We start from the raw sequence: 23,586 nt of genomic DNA, 5'->3' as shown, positions 1-23,586 counted from the left end.
CAGTTGTGTTCTTCTGTTCTTAGCATCAGAATTCACTGAAGCATGTTGAGCAGGTAAAGAAGATGTTGCTTTCTCAGCTCATTGTAAAAGGACTCAAGCTTCGTTGTAAAAAATACCACGAAGAGGGAGCCAAAAAGTGCTTACCTTAATACAAACCACAAAATGATGTTTCATGGGGGAGATCAAAGACAGGTTGATTATTTTAAGTAACTTCTGAAAACCCCACTTGTCGCGCAAGACTAAAAATGCAATTGGAAGGGTATCCTGAAGTGCAAACAAAACAGAGTAAAAAATTGTAAACAAAAACAAAAACACTGGAACAAACATCAACCACAAAATACACATTCGATTGTGAGTTTCAAATGGTATTTGGATGGGGAAAGAACCCTGAATGGATGTAGCCCAATGTCACTTTGTGGACACAGCTGGTGGCAGCATCTGAGCTGAAAGTGCAGGCTCCTCTGAACATAAGTGGCGCTTCTCATTGTCCCATGACGTGGGTCCCTGCCCCGGCCCTAGATTCGATGTTTACTTAGGGTTCTCGAAATGTGGCAAAGGAAAACTTCCTGATTTAATCCTCAGACAGCCTGGATTTTATTCCTTCTTCTTTGTCTATATTCTGTTGTAGTTTTGCCTCATGTGTATCAGTTTATAGTTGTGTTTATTGTGTCATTGCATTTGATAAGATTTTTCAAACTAAAGGTCTCAGAGCTTAGCTAGGATTTGTGTGGCATTTTACTGGGAGTTCGCCTATCGGCATTTAAAACAATACTGAATTTGTTTTCATTTTTTTAAAAAGATTTTATTTATCTATTTGACAGAACACAATCTGGGGCAGAGGGAGAAGCAGACTCCCCACTGAGTAGGGACCCTCATGTGAGCCTCAATTCCAGGACCCTGGGATCATGACCTGAGCTGAAGGCAGATGCTTCACCAACTGAGCCCCCCCCAGGCACCCCTTGTTTTCATATTTTAAGAGTGAATGAGTTCATCATATGTGAAACCTATTCCTTTCTATTCATTGGCTCTAAGAGATGAAAAGAAGAACTATTGCTTTTTGATTACTGATTGTGTGCTAGGCATTGTGCTAAGCGCTTCACTCCTATTCATTTCATTTTCACAACTGTCTTAGGCGATTGTGACTGTTAGTCTCGCCATCTTCCAGATGCAGAAACTGAGGCACCGAGTCAGGAGGTAGTTTGTACGGGGCCCGCTGCTAGGAGGTGGGGGGTGCTCAGGATTCGGCTGTAGACAGTCGCCACAGTCTCAGTGCAGACCACCGCAGCAGTCTCACGCTTGCCCTGTACCTGGGTGGATGCATGTGTGGGTCTCTTGGGTAGACCATAGGTGTTAGCTCCTCAAAGAAAAAAATGGCTCCTGCGATCTACAGACATCAGGACCTCGAAGTTGCATTAGACAGTGTGCTCATATGTCCACCCTCAGTTAAACATCCTATGTGTGCAGGAAGGAGGTTCCAGAGTAGGAGTCCAGGCCCTGTTGGAGTGGCCTCCAAATATGTTAAAACCCCAGCGATTTCTTGCCTTCCCTGCCCCTCTCACCCTGGTGCAGGCCACCGTGCTCTTCTTTTAGGAGGGATGCAGTAGGCCCTGAAAAGCTCTCCTTGCTCCACCGGTGCCTCCCCCGTCTGTTCTCTGTGGGGTAGCTCGCAATCACATCACTTCTCCACTCAGAGCCTTCCAGAGGCTGCCTGTATCACCCCCTCACACCCCCTCCCTTATTTACCCCTACCTCGGAATCCTGGCCTCCCGGCTGTCCCCTAGACACACTGTCACAGGGCACAGTCCTTCTCAGGACCTTTGCACTTGGTGGTCTCTCTGCCCAGAACACTCCTCCCCCAGATACTTATCTGACCCCTGATGGAACCCCCAAGTGTCCCCACCCAGTGGCTCCCCGCTCTTCCTCCCGGCATTATTTTTCTCTTCAGTGCTTGTAAAGACCTGATATGCCATACGTCTTCCTAATTTCTTAGTTCATTTTCTGTCTCAGAACACCAGAGTGAACATTTTATTATTTTTACTCTGTTTTGGTTCCTGTTGAATCCCTGGAAGCAAGAAGCCTGTGGGCGTTCAATAAGTATTTGTTGACTAAATGAATGCATTATGGAGTTGTTTCAGAGAATTAAATGAACTAACATATGGAAATAATTTCAAAAATTGCTTAGCATGAAATTAGTGTTTAATAAATGTCAGGTATTAATAAAATAACAATATTACAGTTATTGAATGAATGATGAATTAAGAATTGGAGGCTATTACTCTATCATGCGGTGGGAAGAGGATAATCAAGCGATAAATGCTTTCAATATCCTAACCTGCACTTCAGTAGATGCTGGAGGAAGTGGTCCAGCACATCGTTTGTGTCTTTTTTCCTGTTGCCTCGAAGCAGAGCCAGTAGCCACCCCTCCCTGAGCAGGGAATGGTCCCTCGTCCTTGCTGCACTTTGGAATCCCCCAGAGTTCCTTTCAAAATCCATCCTGCCAAACACCCCCGGATATTCTGATGTGATGGTCTGGAGCGAAACCTGGGCATTAGGACTTTTTAATCCTTTCTGGGTGGTTCTAATGTGCAGCCAAGTTTGGAAACGGGTGCTGGAAGCTTTTCCCAGACCGGCAGTGGCACAGGGCAAAGCCTTCCCCAGTTCCTTTCTACACTTGGAATTGAGAGTTCAGCCAACCAGGGTTCGGTTCTCTGTTCTGCAACAAGGGTGACCATGAGCTGGTGGTTTCACGTCTCCAACCTTCTTCATTTAGAATATGTCTTCTGTGGATTATGATGCCAATTAATAGCTGAAGGCCAGACCCTAAAACGGTGGGCATCCCCTTCTCTTTTTTCCCATTATTCCATCTGGGGATGAACAGCAAATAGCTCAAGAAGAGCCTGCTCTGAGATGCTCTCTTGTAAGGAAGACAGGACAACAGAACAGTGTCCCCCATGCCCCAGTGGCTCCTTCCTCCCCCAGGTACACACAGCCATGCCTGTGACAGGCCTGGGAGGGATCCATGTCAGGGGTCACGTTCCCACCAGCGAGGCCTCCCTGGGGAGCAGTTTCTGGTCCCAGCATCCTGACCTGTTCCATATGACTCAGGCCCTCCCTGCCAGGAGCCCAGTGGAGGCTCTGGTCCTGGACGCTGGGGCTCACTCCGCATCCGTTTTGCTGGTTTAATCAGGGCCTTGAGTTCTGTCCTGGAGACTGCTGGCCTTCTTCATGTGACCTCATGCCCCCAGGTGGCCTGCTCACCTCCCTTCATCCGGAGCACATGGCCCACCACGGTAGCCATGCCTCCCCTCTGGCTCCCGCCAAACACCTGCAGCAGCACAGAAGAACTCCGTTCCCCTTTGACCCTATAACACCACCCCTCAGAGCCTGGTCGTGCCTGGAATGGTGGTGGGACACTGGAGCTAGTACACTACCGGGGCGAGCTTCTCGGGTGCGTGACCCAGGACATCCCCCGGGGCCCTGGGCAAGGGTGCACATTCTGCTGCCTTGAAGTCCTTAATTACGTTTGGATGAGGGGGTCCCGTGTTTTGGTTTTGCACTGTCATTGCAAATCATGTAGCTGGTCAAGCGCGTGACACTTGGGAGACCTGGTGTGAGTTGCACCTGGCTTACCTCTGAGAAGCGTGCGACCTTGACCCAGTTATTCTTCCTGCTTTTGGCGTTGGCAACGAGGGTGCCGTGGGGTCAAACTGCCGGTGCTGTGGGGTGTTCTGAAGATGGGATCGGGTAACAGATGAGTGTCAGCGGGCAGCGCATACCACGTTAGCTCTCAACGCTTCTCTCCCTCTGAGCATTCCAGACTGCGAGCTGCTAAATGAAGACACCTCCTTTCTGATTAAAGGGGATTTTAAACTTTTATTTTCTTAGTCAGTGGTATATGCCTATAGCACAGAATCCTGGAGGGTTTCCGTTCATTTTTCTCAAATCTTATTAATTACACAAAAAGACCACAAGAATTCATCCTTCCCAGTCGTCGTCTTTTTTTTTTTCCCCATTGGAACAATGTATTGTCTACGTGGCATATAGAATAGCATCTTTCAAGGTATTTAGAAATGATCTTCTTTTACTTATTGAACATTAGAGAACCAAAAACTTGAATGAAGTCCGTGTTGTTGAAATAACAATGCCTTACATTTCTTAAAAGAGGTTTCTAGCGTTCAGACTAATAACTCTTCCCTCAAAAAAGGCTGCCCTGATTACTGGACAATGGCGAAGACTGCATGAAAAGTCACACGAGTGGGTTTTTGACACGATACTCTGGCACACGAGGCATGGGCCCTGTGGGACAATAAGCTGCTATTTTGACATCAGCTTCCGTCCGGGGGTAATGCAGATAATAACACCGGCCTGGCTCCTTCCTTCCCAGCTTGTTTTGTGCATCCAATGAGATCTTTGTGGGTGCATTTTGAAAGTGTGTGAACGCCACACTTATTTTGAGTTTAGACGACTGATAAAACTTCTGAGGTTAGGTGGTGAACAAAGAGATTCATTTAAATCATTTGAAAATGTCTCCAGAAAATAAATGCCAAGAGTTCATTTCTCATCTTTTTTGGAAAGGGGGAAATGCGGCTGACACTAGGATAACCTATCACCACCAGTAGGATTCCCATCACTTCACTTCCACTGGAGCCAGAAGCCATAGACCCTACTTACTGAGTATCCTGAATCCTCTGAGGCTCTTTCTCAGCACACCAGTTATAAATCGATAGTGTTCCACAAAGAATTCTCTCTTCTCTCTCTCTCTCTCTCTCTCTCTCTCTCTCTCTCTCGGTTCACTCAATTATTTATTGCGAATCCACTCTGGGACAGGTACTGTTGCAGGCAGCCGGGATAAATGAGTGAAGGAAACCCAGTTCCTTGCCCTCGTGGAGCTTACATTCCAGTGTGGAGAGCCAAACGATCAAAAGAAGTCTTATTTTATCGCACATTAGCAAGCGATTAGCGCTAAGAGCAAAAAAGTAGAAGAGGGTACGGGGTTCGTGGGTGCGGGGGAGCAGGCTTGCCGAGTGCGACTTTGTGGCCGGAGGGCCACGCCTGAGCAGAGGCTGGAGAGCGCTGAGCACGTGCCACACACATAGCTGCAGGATCAGCATGCCAGCTGGGGGGGAACAGCCAGTGCAAAAGCCTGAAGCAGAAGCGGCTCTAGCGATTTCAAGGAATTAAGGAGGGCAGGCGAGAAGCATGACCACGTGCCTTCCCATGTCTTCCCCACGCTCTCCCAGACAGGGAGCAGAAAGTTTTGAAACGGGAGGGGGATGCGATTGCCAAGCCACTGCCAAGCGCTTACGCTAATGCCACTTTTCCTTTGTGTGTCCTTTTCCCACAGTCACATGACGCAGGGCATCCCGTTTGACGACCCTCGCTTAGAGAGCTGCCAAATCCTCCCTCCGGCCCCTCGGAGGGTGGAGATGAGGAGGGACCCCGTGCTGGGCTTTGGCTTCGTGGCCGGGAGTGAAAAGCCAGTGGTCGTCCGCTCCGTGACACCAGGTAAGCACCCGGGCCACTCCCGGGCCCCTGGGGTCACCCGCCACCTACTGCTCCCTGTCCGGCTGTGGAGCCTCGCGGAGTCCTTCCAACATCTGGGTGTGAACCGGGTTTCAGTTACCAAATGCATCGTATCTTTTGACTTAGGAAAACACTGATCTATCAGTTGTAACCATGGAAATGACCCACTTCTTAAAGTAGGAATGCACATCAAAAGAGGCAGGCGCTGCACTGGATTTCACTAAGTTCCCGATAAACCCCTTAGTGGGGGGAAAAGAAAGGCAGAAAGTGACATTTAAGTCGCAGAAGGATTTTAGTCATGGGAGCGGTTGGATCGTTCTTTGTAGATGCGCTCTTCTCTCCTGAGTCGAGGCCCAATAGAGTTCTCCACCCCGAGGCTGCGGAGCCGGCCCGGGTCACTGACTTTGGCCGATGGCATATTAGCAGAGATGACACTCGGGGGGCTTGAGAGGTGCTTGCACGCTTGACCTGCTCGATCGGGTTTCTGTCATGGGCGTGATGGGATGGGAGCGTTTCCCTCATGTGGCTGTCACCTGTTCAGCCCGAGCTCCCATTTGAACACGTGGCACTACGGGCCTGCCGTGTGGAGGTAGACGTGGCCTGGCCTGCACCAGCTGGTCTGTGGTCATCCCAAAGGCCCATCTGCCTGAGAAGCAGTGACGACTGTCGGCCAGCCGACGGCGTTTGAGGGCAGTTTGTTACGCGGCAGTGGCCCACTCATACACGCCGTGGCCGGTCTCTTGTTCTGCAGCGTGATCAGATCATTAATGTCCTTCACCTCCGTCTTTTTTTATCAGACTATACACACGTTCGACTCTCAACACAGTTGAACATTGCCCTGGGGATGCAACTGCCCGAAGTGGGCTGCCCTCTGCCTTTCCAGAAACAAGGCTCTTTTAATGATTTCTTTCTTCAAGATACGCATCTATGTGCTCGTTTTAATGGACTTGTATTGGATTTATTTTCACATTAAAAGGAAATTCCCTTGCATGCCGTTCCTCCCCCGGGCTGGGCAAACCGGTAACAGAGTCACAGTGGTACAGTCCTGTGGTGCCACGCAGAGCGCCTGGGTGTGATGCACTCCGAGCTCGTCTCTGCCCCCTATTAGATTGTTTTTAGCTTCCGCCTTAATTCCTTTGCATTTCAGTTTGATGGACACTTCTCTACATCACCTGAATAATGGGGACCATACTCGTATCTGTCTTTAAGGGCTCGGGAGAGAACAAAATACATTATAAGAGTGCAGGTGCCTTTTCTCTGCCCTCCCGTCTTGCCAGTTGCTGTGTCGGCCATACAGTCCCCTGCTCCCCTCCTCACCATGCCTCGAAAAATTGAAGGAATCAGAGACCCTCTGCTCTTGGCCAGGCGAAGGGATTCCAAACCTGTCAAGATCAAGAAAAATAAGGATAATGTGAAGTTCAGAGTCTGAGTGCAGGGGCACCTCGGTGGCTGAGTGGTTGACCTTCTGCCTTTGGCTCAGGGCATGATCCTGGGATCCTGGGATCGAATCCTGCATCGAGCTCCCCGTAGGGAGCCTGCTTCTCCCTCTACCTGTGTCTGTGTCTCTCATGAATAAATAAAATCTTTAAATAGATAAATAAATAAAAATAAAGTCTGGGTGCAGCAGAAACCTTTATACCTTGATCATTCCAGGCAAAGAGAAGGCAGAGAAGTGACGCAGTTCCTGCCCCCAGGTTTGGCAGTGAAGGAGCTGAAATGAAGGTGGTACACTGACTTGAACCGAATTAAGATTTTTTAAAATTGAAAAAATAGTTTAAAAAGAGCACCAGGTACATGCTTCCCATTCCAAAACATATTTATTGTTATTATTACTGAACTCTAAAATATTTGGGCTTCTGAGTCTGCCAGTTAAGGAAATTGAAAGGCATCTACTGAGTAGTATAGATCTCAAAAGTTAATAGTATTTTTCATTATTTGATATCATTCTGGCCCAGGGTGAGCGCTGCAAACACGGTCAACCACTTCACAGACTTGTTCAGGCAGAAGAGGCTTCCTTTTCTATCCCACCACTGACTCACCACACCACTTGGTCCTGTTTGCCCAGCTTTTTATTTTACTAGCCCCAGGTCCCACCTCAGTTCTCTGTGTGGGATTGTTGAGCTCTACGCAATTTAGAATTTCATTCTGAAAATGAAAGAGATTTGTCGCCTGCTGTGATAACAAAATATTACATATGCGTTGTAAAAATCCTACAACATAGATCGTATAGAGGAGAAAGTTAAAACCAAAAGTCGCCCTGAGCTGCTAGTCCTCGGAGTGAACCATTAGTAACACGTACATAGAGGAGACAGTTCTGTGCGTGCATATGCATATGTTACGTATCCTATGTATGAGATATATGATGTATAATCGGTGGGTGTGTACACCTTTTTTTTCCCTAAGTGGGTTAACATTTGACATGCTGCTTTCTGATAATGGGACACTATAACCTCTCTGGTTCTGAGATTCTCTAAAGACTAGGTCCTCCCTAGAGCCGACTGGAGATTTGAGTATTGTTTTGTATTTTCTTGTATTGCTTCACTCCTCCTTCAACCTCTTTCCTTTTTCACCCTCCACTCTCCTTGGTCCTCCACTAACACCTAATATTCGACAATTTTGAGAATAGTGGACAAAAGTGAAAACAAGTCAAACAGTACTGTTACCAGTCATTCTTAGGTGAGAAAATACTGGTCGAATAAGTTGTGTCTTTCATAAAAATGACTGCTGAGGTCTCAAATGATTTCTGTGGCATGACCAGATTTTTTGTGCTCGACAGCCCAGCCTTCAGAGCACAAGGCACAAGACAATTCCCTGAAGTATGTCTCTGCTTCATATTCTGGATGGAACCGTCCTGCTTCCCCTGAAATTCTTGGTTTTAGTTGCTCGATTAAACAAGAATATTTCCATTTGGCCAAAGAAGCATAGGTCAGATGTAAATGTACGTCCTATTAATCTGCAAGTGGTTTTCCCAGGAAAGTAGTTAAAATCCATTAGCCAATTAGTGTGAAAATTTTTCTGTATTTGATCAGCATCTGATTTCTAACCATTTGTTGGACTGAATTTGAGTGAATGTTTGCAGATAATCCAATGGTTATATAAACTCTCTCAAGTGATTTTCAAATTTTCTTATGTGTGCAAACACTGAATCTCAGTTTCCACATCTTGAAGTGAATATTTTTTTTATCACTGATATGAGGAAATATTAAGGTTTTCCCCACTTTTTTACTACCCAGAAAGATTTGTTTATCCTCCAGCTTGAGTGACACATAATGCCAAGTGTCTGGGTGGGTGGGAAGCATCTGAATTACTTCGAGATCCCATCTCTGGGTGTGAAATGTTCATTCCAATTACTAAATAAAGTAATAGCAATAATATTTGAAAGATAATGTTTCAGCTGCACTTACTACCCAGTGACAGACCTGGAAATGAAATTATAGTACCCCATCAATATTTGGGAGGTAATTACATTAGACCAGTAGATAGTTGATATTTATAGGTTTTATTTAATCTGGATGTATGCTTCATGCAGTTGTGGCTTTATGTATCGAGGGACCTGGCAATGATCAGTTTTTAAATTATAGGAGCAAGTTCAAAAGAGATGCTGGCCACCTGAACTTGAAAGAGTCCACAGACTTAAGCTGGGACCCTGTTCTACCCTTTAGTCCAGTTCTTCAACCTGTGTGAGCCTGAGGCATCTTATTATATGGAAGGGATCAAAGTGTCAGCGGGATTCTAGGCAAAGCATTTAGCCCCTTGCCTGGTACATAATAGATGCTCAACAAATATAAGTTCCCTACGCCCTTGCCAACACAAGCGACAAAGACCATGGTGGGTCAAGACCAAAACAAAAGCCATCTGGCATCTTGTGTGAGCATGGACACACACACACACACACACACACACACACACACACACAGGCATGGTCCCAGCCACAAAAATAATAAAACATCCTCATCCCCCAGCTGATAAGAGTATTTGCTGCTTCCTTAACCATCCCCGCCTTAGCTCTGCTTCCTTCCCCCCACTTTTTAGGCATGGATGATTGAAGACGCTCCCACTTCTTGAACCCTCCCCAGAAGCACATAATACAGGGGCCTCTCGGTTCCCCACAGTATGTGGCCTCCCTAATTGTGTAAACGAGGCTTTGTTCAAATCCAGGAGTGCCCAGGTTATGGCAGCTTTGGCTGCACGTAGTTGGTCATCCATCAGGGGCAATACGTTCTAGGGGCTTCCATACTCAAAGTATCATCAGTTGACCAACAGCCTCCAGAGCCCTTGGGAGCTGGCAAGAAGCACACTGCCTCACCCATTGTTCCTCCAAATTTCCTGAATGAGTCTGCAGGGCAACAAAGTCCCCAGGGTCATGTGTGCCCGTTAAAGTGTGACAGGCTCTGCTAGGCTGCTGTGTCTCAAGCCTGCCTGGGAAGTTCTAGAGAAATAATGATGTCTGATTCCCACCTCCAGAGAATCTGATTTAATAGGCCGGAGTGTAGCCTGGGTCTCTGGAGCTTGTCCAGAGCTCTCTAGTTTTCTTTCTTTCTTTCTTTCTTTCTTTCTTTCTTTCTTTCTTTCTTTCTTTCTTTCTTTCTTTCTTTCCTTTCTTTTCTCCCTTCCTTCCCTTCCTTCCCTTCCTTCCCTTCCTTCTTTTCCTCTCTCTTCCCAATGTGGGGCTTGAACTCATGACCCTGAGATCAAGATTCACGTGCTCTGCCGACCAAACCAGCCAGCCCCCCCTCCCCAGTTCTTCCTAATGTCCAACCAGGGTTGGGAAGGATGACTGTGTAGAACTTGAACAGGTGGTTGGGTTTTGTTTTGGCAGACAGTGCCCGGCGCTTACAATGAATGGTGATGGGGCGAGAAGGACTCGGAGGGATTGGCGATGGTCTTCTCACCTGCGCTTCGTTCTCATTTGTCTCCAGGTGGCCCCTCCGAAGGCAAGCTGATCCCGGGAGATCAGATTGTAATGATTAACGATGAGCCAGTCAGCGCTGCGCCGAGGGAGCGGGTCATCGACCTGGTCAGGTGCGTGACTCCCCTGGGCCCTGTCCTGCTGCAAAGGCAGACCTCGGGCCCTGGAGGAAGGGCTTCCCGTGAGCCAGTGTGGGGCAGCATCACAAGTCCCTGCCGTTCACCTTGACGGGGCTGACACTGACCTCTAAATAGAAACAGGCCCCCTAAAGACAAAACACCTAACTGCCCGTTCTGTGTTAACAGCCAGGGTGCCTGTGCCTCAGCTGGAACGCTCCTTGACTCCTACTTCCATTGCTCTATCCAAAGGTTGCATTTTCTTCCCCTTCCAAAATTACTGACACGTTGATATTGCCTCATCAAGGGGATCAAAATGCAATACCCGAATTCCGTATAAGTGATGAGTAATTTTATATAATCTCATGGATACACAAACATACAGTTCACTGATTTTTCATACTTGACTGAGTGATTCATTACTGAATTGTGAATCATCAACCGAAGCAAAAGGATAAATAGGTCAAGGATATGACTGTTTAAAAATGTGCTTGGTTTGTTGGTTTAGCTTGATCATAGATGTAAATAATTTGTCGTGTGATACTCTTAGTGGAGCAGCAGAAAATATTTTATGTGATGTTAAAATATTGGTCAAAAGATTCTTGAAGCCCCCTGGAGTTATTCTCCCACAGTGTACTTAGGGCAAAAACGGGTCATTACAAGTTAGAAATGAGGCTATGCCTATTGTATGAGTGGATCCACTTGGGCTCCCGGGGTGTTGAGGAATGATGGGTGGGTGACACCTGTCTTTTTTTTTTTTTTTTTTTTTTTTTTTTTTTTTTTTACACCTGTCTTTTATATACTGATTTTTTTCAAGCAAGATTGCAGCAGAAGCTAAAGCTATTACATCTAAAAAAAAAAAAATCTAAAACTACATCTTAAAAAAAAAAAAACCCAAAAAACAAAACTACATCTACACTTTGAAAAGGCATTAAGTGGAGTGTTTCAGGGGCTTTCAAGAGAAAGTTTCTTTCCCAAGGTTTGTTCTGCTTCTGCTTCTCAGAGAAACCCTGGAGGGTCCCGCTTCCTTGGGAGGACTGGGAGAGGGGTAAAAAGACAGAGAAATAGAAATAGAAGAGGCTTACTTTAAGGGTGAGCAACCGTTCCCGTTGAAGCCCAGCAAGGCCCACATCCCGGGATGCCTCTCAGTTCCAGAAGGGTTGGTCACCCTACCTTACAGTGTAGACCCACTATCATGGAGGCTTTGCAGCTGGCTGGCCAAGTCTTCGTGGGGCGTCCACATCTCCCAAGGGTTCCTCCCCAGGCTGTTCATCCATGTGAGCAGTCACTGACCATGCTCCATCAGACTTACCCTGCATCAGGAATGAGACCTGGGGACACCTTCAATTTTCCTGGGGGCCAGGAATGCAAGAATCAGGAGTGACTCTGTATTTTCAAGCCCTGGGAAGGGAGTGGCAAGGTTACCATCTGGAGCCCCTTTTCTCTCGAGATGCTTGTGGACAGACCTCATCCAGGCAGGCTCTGAGCCTTCGGTAGGCCTGCATCTTGGAGTGCCTTGTTTGGGCCTGAGGGCAGGCCACGGGGTTCTCTTGTTCTCCCCTGGGCGCACCCCTCTATAATCAGTTCTGTTCATCTGGGTGCCCGGAGGATGGTAGAATGAAGGTGGCATTTTTGGGGTGCTGGGGCTGACTTGCTCGCTGTAGGACACAGCCAGCGCAAAAACCATCCAAAAGCGGGATCATTTCCAAGCAATCCTACCAGGGCATCTAGAGAGATGTTTCTCCTAACCATTTTTTTCCTTCTGCTTCAATGCACTTTGAAGCAAGTGACCTCACCATAAACAAAGTCTCTATAGAACTTTCTATGTAGCAGGGCTCAGCCAGGATGTGTTGACTAAATGAACGACAGCTCACAGTCCACATCCAGCCTGCCACCTGTTCCTGCACAGCCCATGAGCTAAGAATGGGTTTTACCATTTTTAAACGGTTGGGAAAAAAATAAAAGAAGAATATTTTGTGACACATGCAATCCATGTGAAATTCAAGTTCCAGAGTCCATAAATAATGTGAAAACAGTCACACGCCATCATTTATGTGTTGTCTCAGTGTTTTCTCCCTACAGTAGCAGAGCTTGAGTGCTTGTGACCGACGCCTCTCGAGCCCTTTACAGGGAAAGCTGGTCAGCCCTTGTTTCAGAAGATCCTAAAGTCATCAATAGCATTTTCTTGGCGATCCCTGCACCATGCCCACATACTTGATAAAGAGGTTGTGCTGTTCAGAATGGAAAGCACGGGTGCTCTTTAACCATCATGAAGTTCTTCGGGTCCTTAAAACTCCCATTGGCTTGTCAAGACCAGCCCCTGGGTCAGAGGCCCGCAGGGCAATAGAGAGCCGAGGCCTTCTTGCCAAACTGCCCACGTTAGAGCCGCCTCCCCCTTAAGTCAGCTGTGGCTGCTCCTCTGCCTGGCCTTGGCTGCCGACTCGTCGTGTGTCATCGGTCCCGTGTGCCATGGCTCTCCCATGGAGCTCATCCATGAATTCTCTGGTGGCAGGAAAGGAGGGCATCCCGCGGAGCCACCGCACTGCACAGTACCGTGCCCGGGGGCCTGGCGCCAGTAAGACCAGCCACTCTTTGGGTTGTCTGCTGGGCCCCACCCCAGAGGAGAGGAAGGAACTTCTCCCTGGATCTCGGCCCTTCTGACAACGCCGAAGGTCCCTCTCTCCACTCCTTATGAGGCCTGGAGGAGGGAAACGAGAGGGGGAGGAGGAGGAGGTGCTGGCTGGCAGTAGCAGATCACACTGTGCCGCTTTCTAGAAAGTTCTAGGGGGAGTCGCACTTGCTGCCACGGCCAGGGCACTCAGCGCGGACCCCCCAAGACAGACGAGACCCCCCATCAGACCCTTGGGGGCATGTGCCAGGATCCAAGGGATTGTCTAGCCAGAGAAACTCGGGCCCTGGACGCCACTGAGACGGCGAGCAGCAGTCCTGAAGGTGCTCCCTTCCACCTCAGCACAGTCCATTTATCTGTGTAAAAAGTAACAAGGTGGGGCCCCTGGGTGGCTCAGTGGGTGGCCCAGGGCGTGACTCCGTGGTCCTGGGATCGAGTCCCGCATCGGGCCCTTCCTCGGGGAGCCCGCTTCTCCCTCGGCCTGTGTCTCTGCCTCTCTCTATGTGTCTCATGAATAAATGATTAACATCTTTTTTAAAAAAGGTAACAAGGTGCTTTCTTTTAAGCAAAGCAAGCCTCGTGCAATTCGCAGAGATGAAATGCAGTCGGTCGTGGAGATACCTTCCAACTCATTAAACCAGAATTTGGAAATAATGCATTTCTCACTAATGAGGAAGTTCAAGTATTAGAAAATCTTCCTCGCCTTCCCATCAGCTTAGTCATCTGTCTGCCATATGTGGACCAACCTAAAAATGTAGCTCGTGTAACCAGCTCTGGGCTTCTCAGCCGATATGTGTTTTAATGCCTGTATCTTACTTGGGATAAATTCCCTTTCTGTTTAATAAAATATCCCATTTTCTTCACCACTAAGGAAATTCGGAAAAACACTCATCATTTTAATAACCCTGTAAAATTCGCTATTTAAAAATTGGCATCCATTCATTCACGTAAGTGGTTTAGTCTTGTTTTGTTCTTTTTTTTTTTTTTTTTCCTCCCATCACAGTTTTTGCTCACGGATCGTTTTTCTTTCCAGATACATTTGTGTTTCTTTGCGGGTTATTTTTCTTATCATTTGGTTTCTCTATGGTAGAAAATTATTTATTTTTCTAGAGAAAATGAAAGAGTTTCTTGGAGACCAATTTACTACTATAGTAACCACATTTGGGTTTTTTCATGTATCCTCAGAAACATCTATAATTGCTTCACTGAAATTAGACGAGTTCTGTTCATTTCACAGTTTTCTAAGTTCTTAACTCTCTCTCATACTTTATAGCGGCCGAGGAGCAAAATCTTTGCAGAATTCGTGCCCTTTGCAAATTACCCTATCTTTCTTCTTTAGAAGTATCTGCGGATAATTTCCCTTGGCTTTTCATAATTAGACAAATTAACTTGAAACAGTTTCCAAAATTTCATTTTTGAAAACTATGGAGTATAATTGCTCATAGACATTATGAATCATGCCCCGTCCCTCAAGGCTAGCCAACCCAATTGAATTCGTTTGACTTCAATAAACAATTATTGAACATTAAGTAAGTGGCAAACATCGTGTAGGGTACTGGCCATGCATAAATACCAAAGACCTGATTCCTGCACTTCAGGAGGAGACTTCTAACTAATTGCACTCTATTTATGCGTGTTGCAAGGCTGCAGCGGAGGGTAGTGTTTGGTGGGAATGTTTGATGAGGATGGATGGGAATGTGCAGGAATGTAGGGAAGTGGCAATGGGTAGCTACTGACCCTCAGTAGAATGGCAGGTTCGTGGCTGGAGAGAGGGTTGTCAAATGCATCTTGCCTTTGTCTCTGGAAACCCAGACCCTCCTGATGGATGCTAACTTCTCCAACCTGCAGATAGTGAAATATCCCTTGCCACATGGCGGTCCCAAACCAGGACCTCAAAATTTGGTCCCACCCTCCTGCAGCAGTCACCCCTTTATGACAGCAATAAAACTCCTGGCTTGTTGTGTTGGACTGAAGGCATTGGTCTCTTGCGATTCAGGATCCATCTGAGAATTGGATAAATAGCATGGACCTCTGCCTCCACCCAGAAGAATCCATATGCATACCAGTTTTGCATATAGCGTCAGAATGCTTCTTGAACCCCAGTGTTAGGGCCCTGGCAGTGGACTCTGAAAGTACTGACTGGCTCTCTTCCTTTCCTTTTGTTTCTATCAGAAGGCAACATTGCAGAGCCAGCTATGTGAGCAGCTCCATCTCACCCCTTTCCATCATGGCAGTGAAAGCTGAGGGCTGCCCAACCCATGATGAGAAGGCACAGGGGCCAAAGCTCCCTTCTCCCATCCCCTACAATAAGGCAGCCAACTGTCCCTCCATCTGTCTTCTCTCACTACCTAGTTTGATTAGGCCTGCTGATCTAATTAATGAGCTGTGCTATAGCTACAGCCACATCTAGAGAAGATTGTCCGCATCTCTCAGACATGTCACCCCTTCTGTACTAATGTCCTGTGACTGGAGAGCTTTTCTGGGGAGCATTAGGGTTCTTCCAATAAGTAACTAGAGTAAGAATAGATGATACATTACTAATCATCACTTCAATTCACAATGGACAAACGCTAATTTTTAGTGACATTCCTTTTACCTAAGTAACTAATATGCACACACACATGCCGAGCAATGTGCAAATTTCCTTCTAAGGCCAGGAAGATTATTCTACCAATTATAGCAAGAAAGCTCAAAAATAAGACTCCTGTCCTCCTGGAACACACGCATCTCAACAAAACAAGTGAGCCAACTCACTTGCACAGTCGAAGCCAGAACTTGGTGTACAACTAACTGTTAAGGGTAACTTTTTTGACTCTCAGGAGAAAAAAAGCAAATATTATTGGTCGCATCCCTACTAATGATGATGAGAGTTAACATGTATCAAGTCCTTATTACATGCAAGACACTTTCCTTCCTTAGTGTTAACACCAGATAATACTTCTACAGCACTTACTGTGCACTGTCCTGTGTACGTTTTGTATATTAAGTCATTCAGTCCTCACAGTGATTAATGGGTACAGTGGTTACCTCTGATGTATAGATGTGGATCCTGAGGCACAGAAAGGTTAAGGAATGTGCCCAAGATCCCCTAGTTAGTAAGTGGTGGAGTGAAACCCAGTCTGGCTCCTTAGGGACCACTCATAACCTGCTCATCATGTGTATTTCTTACAACAGCCCTGTGAGCAAGTATTTTTTATTGGACCCCCATTACAGAATGGGGAAGGGGGCTCAAAGGAGTAAAGCAGTTGCTTAGGGCAAATAGGGAGGCACACAGTGGGGGTGGAACAAGCCAGTACCAACCACCAAGACCCGTCGGCTCAGAAGGAGACCAAGCCTAGTGATCTGACACATCAAGTCTTCACTTAGTAGGCCCATCAAATAGCAGAGCTGAATTTGGCCTCTAGATCATGGGTCTCAGCACCCCAGAGACACCCCCATTTTTTAATTCTATGCACAGAGCCTGTCTCCTATCCCAGGTTTGCCAAGCACTTGCTTTGAATTTAGCAGGAAGTGCTCAGGAGTACCTGCTTGCTGCAGTCGGTGAGAGATTGGCAAGCTTAATAGGAGCAAGAGAAACACTTTAGAAGGGACCCATCTAAAAATGAGATCTAACCCCTCTGTCTTTGTATCAGCCTGTCCTCATCAGAATTATAATGGAAAGTCAAATCAGATCATGTTCTGGGGGCACTGTGTCTGCACAAGAATATATTAGGAGGGTCACCTTCCTGTCTAATTTCAGCTGGGCTGAGATGCATCTCGATGCTGCTTCGTAAAATAACAAAGCAAAGAGCATCCACCGAGCATCAGGCATATAAAATATGCATGATGATGTATGATATAATAAGGCCTTATTACAGTAAGACCGGCAAGCAATTTCGGTGAAAACAGAAAAGAACAGCCCCTTGGTACGCTGACACTACACATTGTAGAGTCACCTAATACACATTTGCAGTGTACACGTTTTCTGACATTTGCAAATTACAGAGCCTGGGGAGAGAGAGGGCAGCGATTCTAGAAAATGGAATGTGTGGGAAAACCTTCTAATAAGGACAAAGTAGAAAAAGTGACTTGGGTCCATAGTTCATGAAAGTTATAATGAAAATTAATTTAAAAAATGGTTTCATTTAGATTATTTCAACGTCCCTTATATCTTGTTGATGAGCATCTGCTACTCTCTCACTAGATCTCTCCATCACTATACGTGCTTTTATGCAATTCTTGGATGGCGATGGATGGCAAAGATGGAAGAACAGGAAAAAATCTTTCAGCTAGGGCATATTTTCAATGATCTCATATGGTTGACACTACTGAACGTCTTAACATCTTACCCGTACTAAGAACAAATGGTAGAAGATGATTATTAGCCCTATGCTATTTCTGTTGATCCTTTAGAAATACAAATTGATAAATTATTCCACACACTTTCTATAAGTAGCTACAGAGACAAGAACAAACAAACAAAAGACACATCCTGGTGAGCCTGCAGTCAGAACATGCCCAGGACCAAATGGAAGCCCCATTTCCTAGAGATTTTATTAGAAGGTCTCAGGAGCCCAGCACCCGAGCCTTATCTTTACAGGCAACACAGTGGGTGGGTAAGAATCTTGGGCCACGTGCTCAGATACGGAAGAAGTGTATCTTTTCTTCTCTTTTTTCTTCTTTTTTAATGTAAGGTCTCTGTCCAACATGGGGCTTGAATTCACAACCCCAGGATCAGGAGTCACATGCTCTACTGACTGAGCCAGCCTGGCACCCAGAAGTGTACCGTTATTTATCTATTATGTATAATAATCCCAATTATTCCCAATGCCCATCCTAGTGTGCAGTCAGTTCGTCCCATTTTCCATGATGCTGCCTCTCCACTGGGCCGGTTGATTGAACAGGAGGAGGCACCAGGAGAGGTGAAGTGGATCTACTCTACCTGCGTCAGCCATGAGAATTTGCTGAGATACCTTTGTGCCCATCTGGTCTGCCTTTGGTCATTCACCTTGGCAGGGAGGTACTGTGGCACCCCTGTTCACCACTGTCAGCACTTCCTTAGCCACTTGTGTGTCATCTTGGGTGCACTTGCCCCTCCTGTGCTGTATTAGGACATGGACTACTCTCTAGGGCCAATTTCCTCCATGGTCTTGGGGTTCTGAGTACAAAAGAAGGCACCAGTCATTGTAGTCTTTCATTCCACCAGACTATTTGGGGATTCCCAATGGAATCTTCCTGGAGGATAAGCTTCTGGAAAGAGAGGGAGGATGCCTGTTGTTTCACAGGCACCCCGATTCGGTGCTCTTCTGAGTACCCTCAGATTCACTCTGTCTCCCCATCCTCTCACCAGTCCCTGTGCTGGAGAGGAGTACGCTTTACTCTGCTTTGTTGAATGTCCTTCCTACTCTTATTTTTTACCCTCAGTTCCTAGACCCTCTATAGTTTTCCACCTGTGTCGTGAGCCTGTCCTGGGCGGATGATTGGTGTGTGGTCTGGCTGACCAAACGGGCAGAGGAATAGAGGGGATCAAGCAAAGAAATGAGCGGGGACGTCATGGAGGGGAGAGGGGAACACTGGCGAACGTTTCAAAGTGCTCTCCTGCTTCCTGATGAAAAGACACATGGCATAGAAATCAGAAAAAAATGTGAATTCAAGTGCTCCGTCCGAAATAGATTAGCAGTGGCTGCCGTTGGGCGAGGACTTCATTTACTTAATCCTGTATCTTGAGCCCTAAAACCGGAGACCTAGCTCATACAAATGGAAGAGTTGGATAGAACCGGAATGAGATAACGTATGTGACAGCACCTCATGACTTGTCATCACTCGGGCCCTTGTGTCAGATGTTGTCATTAATGCTCTTGAAATTGCAGAGCAGGGGTTTGGGGCACAATCCAGGTATTCGGTCAAAACGAAGGAGGAACCCGAGCCGAAATGCAGTCTTTTAGGATGAATGGAGATGACTTGAGGAATGATGAAAAAGCCCAGAAAGCGCCCCCAGGCTTTGTTGGCAAAGGTAGCCAAGTCTCACCCCCTGCCCCCTGGGGCACTAGAACCCAGCAGTGATGATGGGTGAACTTGACTCGGGGGTCCACACGGGTGTGCAGCAGGGTGATCAGCTGGTGGCTCGAACCAGAGGGACTTCAGTGTCGTGTCATATGGGTGCAGTGGGTATGAACAGACTTGGGAGCTATTGGCACGTGCCCTGCAGAGGTGAAGATTGGGTGAGGAACGGCCTAAATCGGGGGTTGGTGAACATTTCCTGCAAGGGCCCAGGTTGTAAATATTTTAGGCTTTTGCGGCCCATATGGTCTCTGTCACAACAACCCAGTTCTGCCATTGTAGCACAGAAGCAGCCATAAATAATATGTAAACAAATGAGTGTGGCTGTGTTCCAATTAAACTTTGTTTACAGAAACAGAGAGGGACGGATTTACCCCCCAGGCTCTTGTCTGCTGGGCCACGACTTCAAGCAATGAAACTTAGACACCTGTTCTGAGATCAGAGGCCCGAGAGGCCGAGCAGTGAAGCGGGGCGGGGGGGGGGGGGGGTGGGTGCTGGCCATAATAGTAAAGATAAAGCAAATATGAGGAGCTCTGTGGCCACCTGAAAACCTTTCTGGAAAGTGGAGCGATGGGGGGAGAAAATAAGGAAACAAGCAAACAGAGAAACCTCACCAATTTGCGTATTGCCCTCCCTTATGCTCTCCCGTCAGCCCTCACAGCTAATCACTCCCGTACCTTGATCCTCTGAATCATACCAAGATCTTTATTATTATCTGTTTTCTTTATTTGCGAGCTTGTGGGTCTTTGTCACGAGTCTGTGTTTCGCGGTGACAAGGCCCGGGTTAGGGTACCACTAGCTGCTGTAACGAACCCAAAACCTTATGATGCTTCCGTCACGATGGGAATCAGTGCATCCCATAAAGTCCGTCCTGAGCACTCCTGGCTGGTGCAGCTCAGCCTTGACCTTGTCATACTGCACGGAGGGAACAGTCGGGAAGGACACGGGCCTGGAACGACCCCGGGGAGGGTATACAGCGCCTCCACTCCCCTCCCTTTGGTAAGAAGTCAGCCAGCTGGGTCAATCTCCCTGCCCTGGAAGCTTCCTGCGGTGCAGGCCTGTGCCCCATCAGTGGAGGGAGCGGGTTTGCAGAGCCCAGAGCCACTTCCCTCCCGGGCCCTGCGTTGTTCCACGCTAGCCGTCGTGCCAGGTGCAGTGCTCAACGCGAAATCAAACAGAAATGACGGTTCCTAGGAATACCCCAGGTGGATTCCCTGTGGGCCTGCCTTTGAAATGAGCTCGAACGGTTCGTTAGGTTAGTCCTTCCATCAGATGTCAGTAAGTTCATGACCTTTCCGGCAGTTCTGTGTTTGTCTCAGGTCTTTGCAGACGTGTTGATTCTTGACACCTGTGTTCCAAACACCTGCCCACTTCGCCAGCACGGCTCACTGTCCTGTCCCTGCCTGCCTCCCTTCTCCTGACTTCATGGGCCTCAACCTCTTCACATCACCTTACGCTCTGCTCGTAGGTTTGCAGCGGGGTATTTAGTAAGTGGTTTAAGTGATCGTTCTGGAATTAAACCGCCCCTTGGCCTCAGCGCAGTGTCAGACCCCATAGCCAGCATAACCAGAGTTACACTGATGCCTACGCCTAAGATGATGTCTAGTGTACATTAGGCTGCTCTACGAAAATGCAGTGTGGGGTCTGAGAGGTTGTGTTTATGCCTAATATGCATTGCTTACGTGTGAACTTGCACATAAACGTCCTCCCTTTCTGATACACTCGGCACCGATGCTTTGGAATCTCCTTGTGCCCCCTTGTCGTGAAGATGCCGAATGTAGGAGCGTGTGTTAGACTTGCGTGTGGGAGAGAGAAGATCGGGGTTCGTCCCCCAGGCACCTCCCAACCAGCTCTGTCAGTTTGGGTATGTAACTGCTTCCGAGTCCTCATCCCCCAGAAGTTTGTGATGAAGGACTATAGGCCTTTTGCATGGGACCATTCTTCATATGTAGGTCTGTCCTTGAATGGAAGGACATATTTTTTTAAAGATTTTATTTACTTACTAACGAGAGACACAGGGAGAGAGGCAGAGACATTGCAGAGGGAGAAGCAGGCTCCCCGCAGTGAGCCTGATGTGGGCCTCGATCCCAAGACCCCGGGATCATGACCTGAACAGGAGGCAGATGCTCAACCGCTGAGCCACCCAGGTGGCCCCAGAAGGACATTTAACATCTGGCATCTCATCCACTAAAGCCTGGTGGTGCTCCCCGATAATTGGGGATGTTCTCCCCCCCCCCCCCATCAAGAGCCACTGGAGATGACGGTTATGAAATCTTACCATCTTAAGCAGTTGTAGACAACATTTCTCCTTTTTCTCAAGAGGGTGTGATTTCAAATTCCCGCAGATGAATGGTCCCCCAGCAAGTGGGAATGTCCAAAGATGGCAAAATAACCATGAAATGGTTGAGAAGAGAGGAGGGGAAGTAATGAGGCAAGTCCTGTCCCTGTTCCCAGGCAACAGAGCAGGGAGCGGGGAAGCAGCGATTACCAAGAGCCACCCTCTGCCTGCTGGGAGTCCAGATGGTGTGGTAGCAGAGACCCCATGTTCATAAACTAAATGGTAAGACAGTGAATTTTCATTATAAATAGGATCTCTAAAAACCATATTGGCTTGTAAATCTCAGGCAGAAAAGGATTCTTTGAACAACTAAGATGCAAGGAGAGATTTTGTACTCCCTTGCCACTCTCTTGCTACCGTGTTTCTTCAAGCAAACAAAACCCTCCGAAAGAGGCCCTTGAACCAGAATTTTTCAAACATGGAAAAGTGAAGCAACCACCATTTATGAAGCCCGCCTCTGGGCCCCACACACCAAATCCTAGCACTGCTCTGTGATTAGGAATAATCAGACTCATCTATAGTTAAGTAAACAGGGTTGGGGCACCCGGGTGGCTCAGCGGTTAAGCGTCCGCCTTCAGCTCAGGGTGTGATCCCAGGGTCCTGGGATCGAGTCCCACATCGGGCTCCCCGCAGGGAATATGCTTCTCTCTCTGCCTGTGTCCCTGCCTCTCTCTGTGTGTCTCTCATGAGTAAAGAAATTAAATAAATAAATAAAATCTTTAAAGAAGTAAAGAAAACAGAGTTAAGCTCATGCCAAGTGGATTCTGGGCTCTACATTATGCTAGAGGCGTCATACTTGATGAAGCCAGGAGGTCGGTCCAATGTCCATCTATGGTATGTACTGTCTGTTACTCAGTGCTGTCACCTGGTATCTGAGGGACCCTTAAACACACTGAGCCAGACCGGTCTCTGGTGGCTGTGCGGATTAGCACCAGAGCAGCCTTCCTGAATGATGAGAGCCGAGTCACATCTCCGGGACCCTTGTGTGGCCAGGGCAAGAAGGAAACTCCCCGAGATACAACTGAGCATGTGTCTCCCACCAGGCCACTGGGCAGGAGTTCAGAGCAGAGATACATTAAGTAGAAATATTTTTTCTAAAAGGATGGGTTTTTTCCACAGCTAGTGTTATGGAGTTAAAATGTGGTACACACTACCTCGTCCTTTTCTTAGGTTGGACAAAATGCACACACAAGGAAAATGCACACGTTCTTGAAGGCCGTTTGTCCACCTTGAAACGCTTTTGGATTCCACGTGCAAACGTATGAGCTCGTGTCTATCAAATCAGCATTTGGGGCACCAGGGAGGCTCAGTCGGTTGAGCATCTGACTCTTGGTTTCAGCTCAGATCATGATCTCAGGGTTGTAGGGTCAAGCCCCACGTTAGCTTTGTGCTCAGTGGGGAGTCTGCTTGAGGTTCTTTCCTTCTCCCTCTCCCTCTGCCCCTCTCCCATGCTTGCTCGTGCTCTCTCTTTCTCCCTCTCAAATAAATTTAAGAAAAACTCTTTCAAACCAGCTTTTATTTCCACATTTTGGCTTATTAGTATCCGGTATATTATAAATCAATCTTTATTAAGCGTACCAAATTATATGCCACCACATAGTAGACATTAAAAAGCAGTTAATAAGCCATTTGATTACAACTTAAAAAATGAAATATAAACTCATTTACTCTGTAAGTTATATACGTTTAGATGGAAAAGTACCAAAAAAGAGAATTGTGGATCTTGGCATTTAGACAGAAGCATGTGTAATATATTATTATTCTAAACAAGATTTCACTTCTACTTCAACACCTTCCCTTTCTAGTATCCTGAGTATTTCCCATTTAAACAACCAAGGCAAGATTCATTTCAGATTCTAGATCAAATAATAAAGGACCCAGAAAACAAAAGATTTGTTCATTTCCCCCCATAGGAGAACTTTCACTATTAAACAACCTTCTTCTTTTTTTTTTTTTTTGCCTCCTTGCTGCTATCTATATATTTATGCACAAAATACTCTGCACGTCTGTGTCTAATAAATGGGATTGCTCT

The 23,586-nt window shown here is 47.0% G+C and overlaps 1 protein-coding gene and 1 pseudogene across 3 annotated transcripts in view; both read left to right on the top strand.

Annotated features, from left to right (window-relative positions):
- The window catches only part of FRMPD4 (FERM and PDZ domain containing 4), a 566,448-nt gene that overhangs the window by 467,636 nt on the left and 75,226 nt on the right, over positions 1-23,586 (top strand). For all 3 annotated transcript variants that reach the window (XM_072818122.1, XM_072818121.1, XM_072818123.1), the window contains exons 3-4: positions 5,345-5,505; positions 10,443-10,545. In XM_072818122.1, the coding sequence (XP_072674223.1) occupies positions 5,345-5,505; positions 10,443-10,545 (264 nt within the window). The remainder of the gene's footprint in view (positions 1-5,344; positions 5,506-10,442; positions 10,546-23,586) is intronic.
- On the top strand, positions 6,842-7,243 carry LOC140628175 (large ribosomal subunit protein eL38-like; annotated as a pseudogene).

The sequence above is a fragment of the Canis lupus genome, chromosome X (assembly GCF_048164855.1).
Source record: "Canis lupus baileyi chromosome X, mCanLup2.hap1, whole genome shotgun sequence".
NCBI lineage: Eukaryota > Metazoa > Chordata > Mammalia > Carnivora > Canidae > Canis > Canis lupus.
Note: the sequence above shows the minus strand (reverse complement) of the source record. Positions and strands in the feature narration are given on the sequence as shown.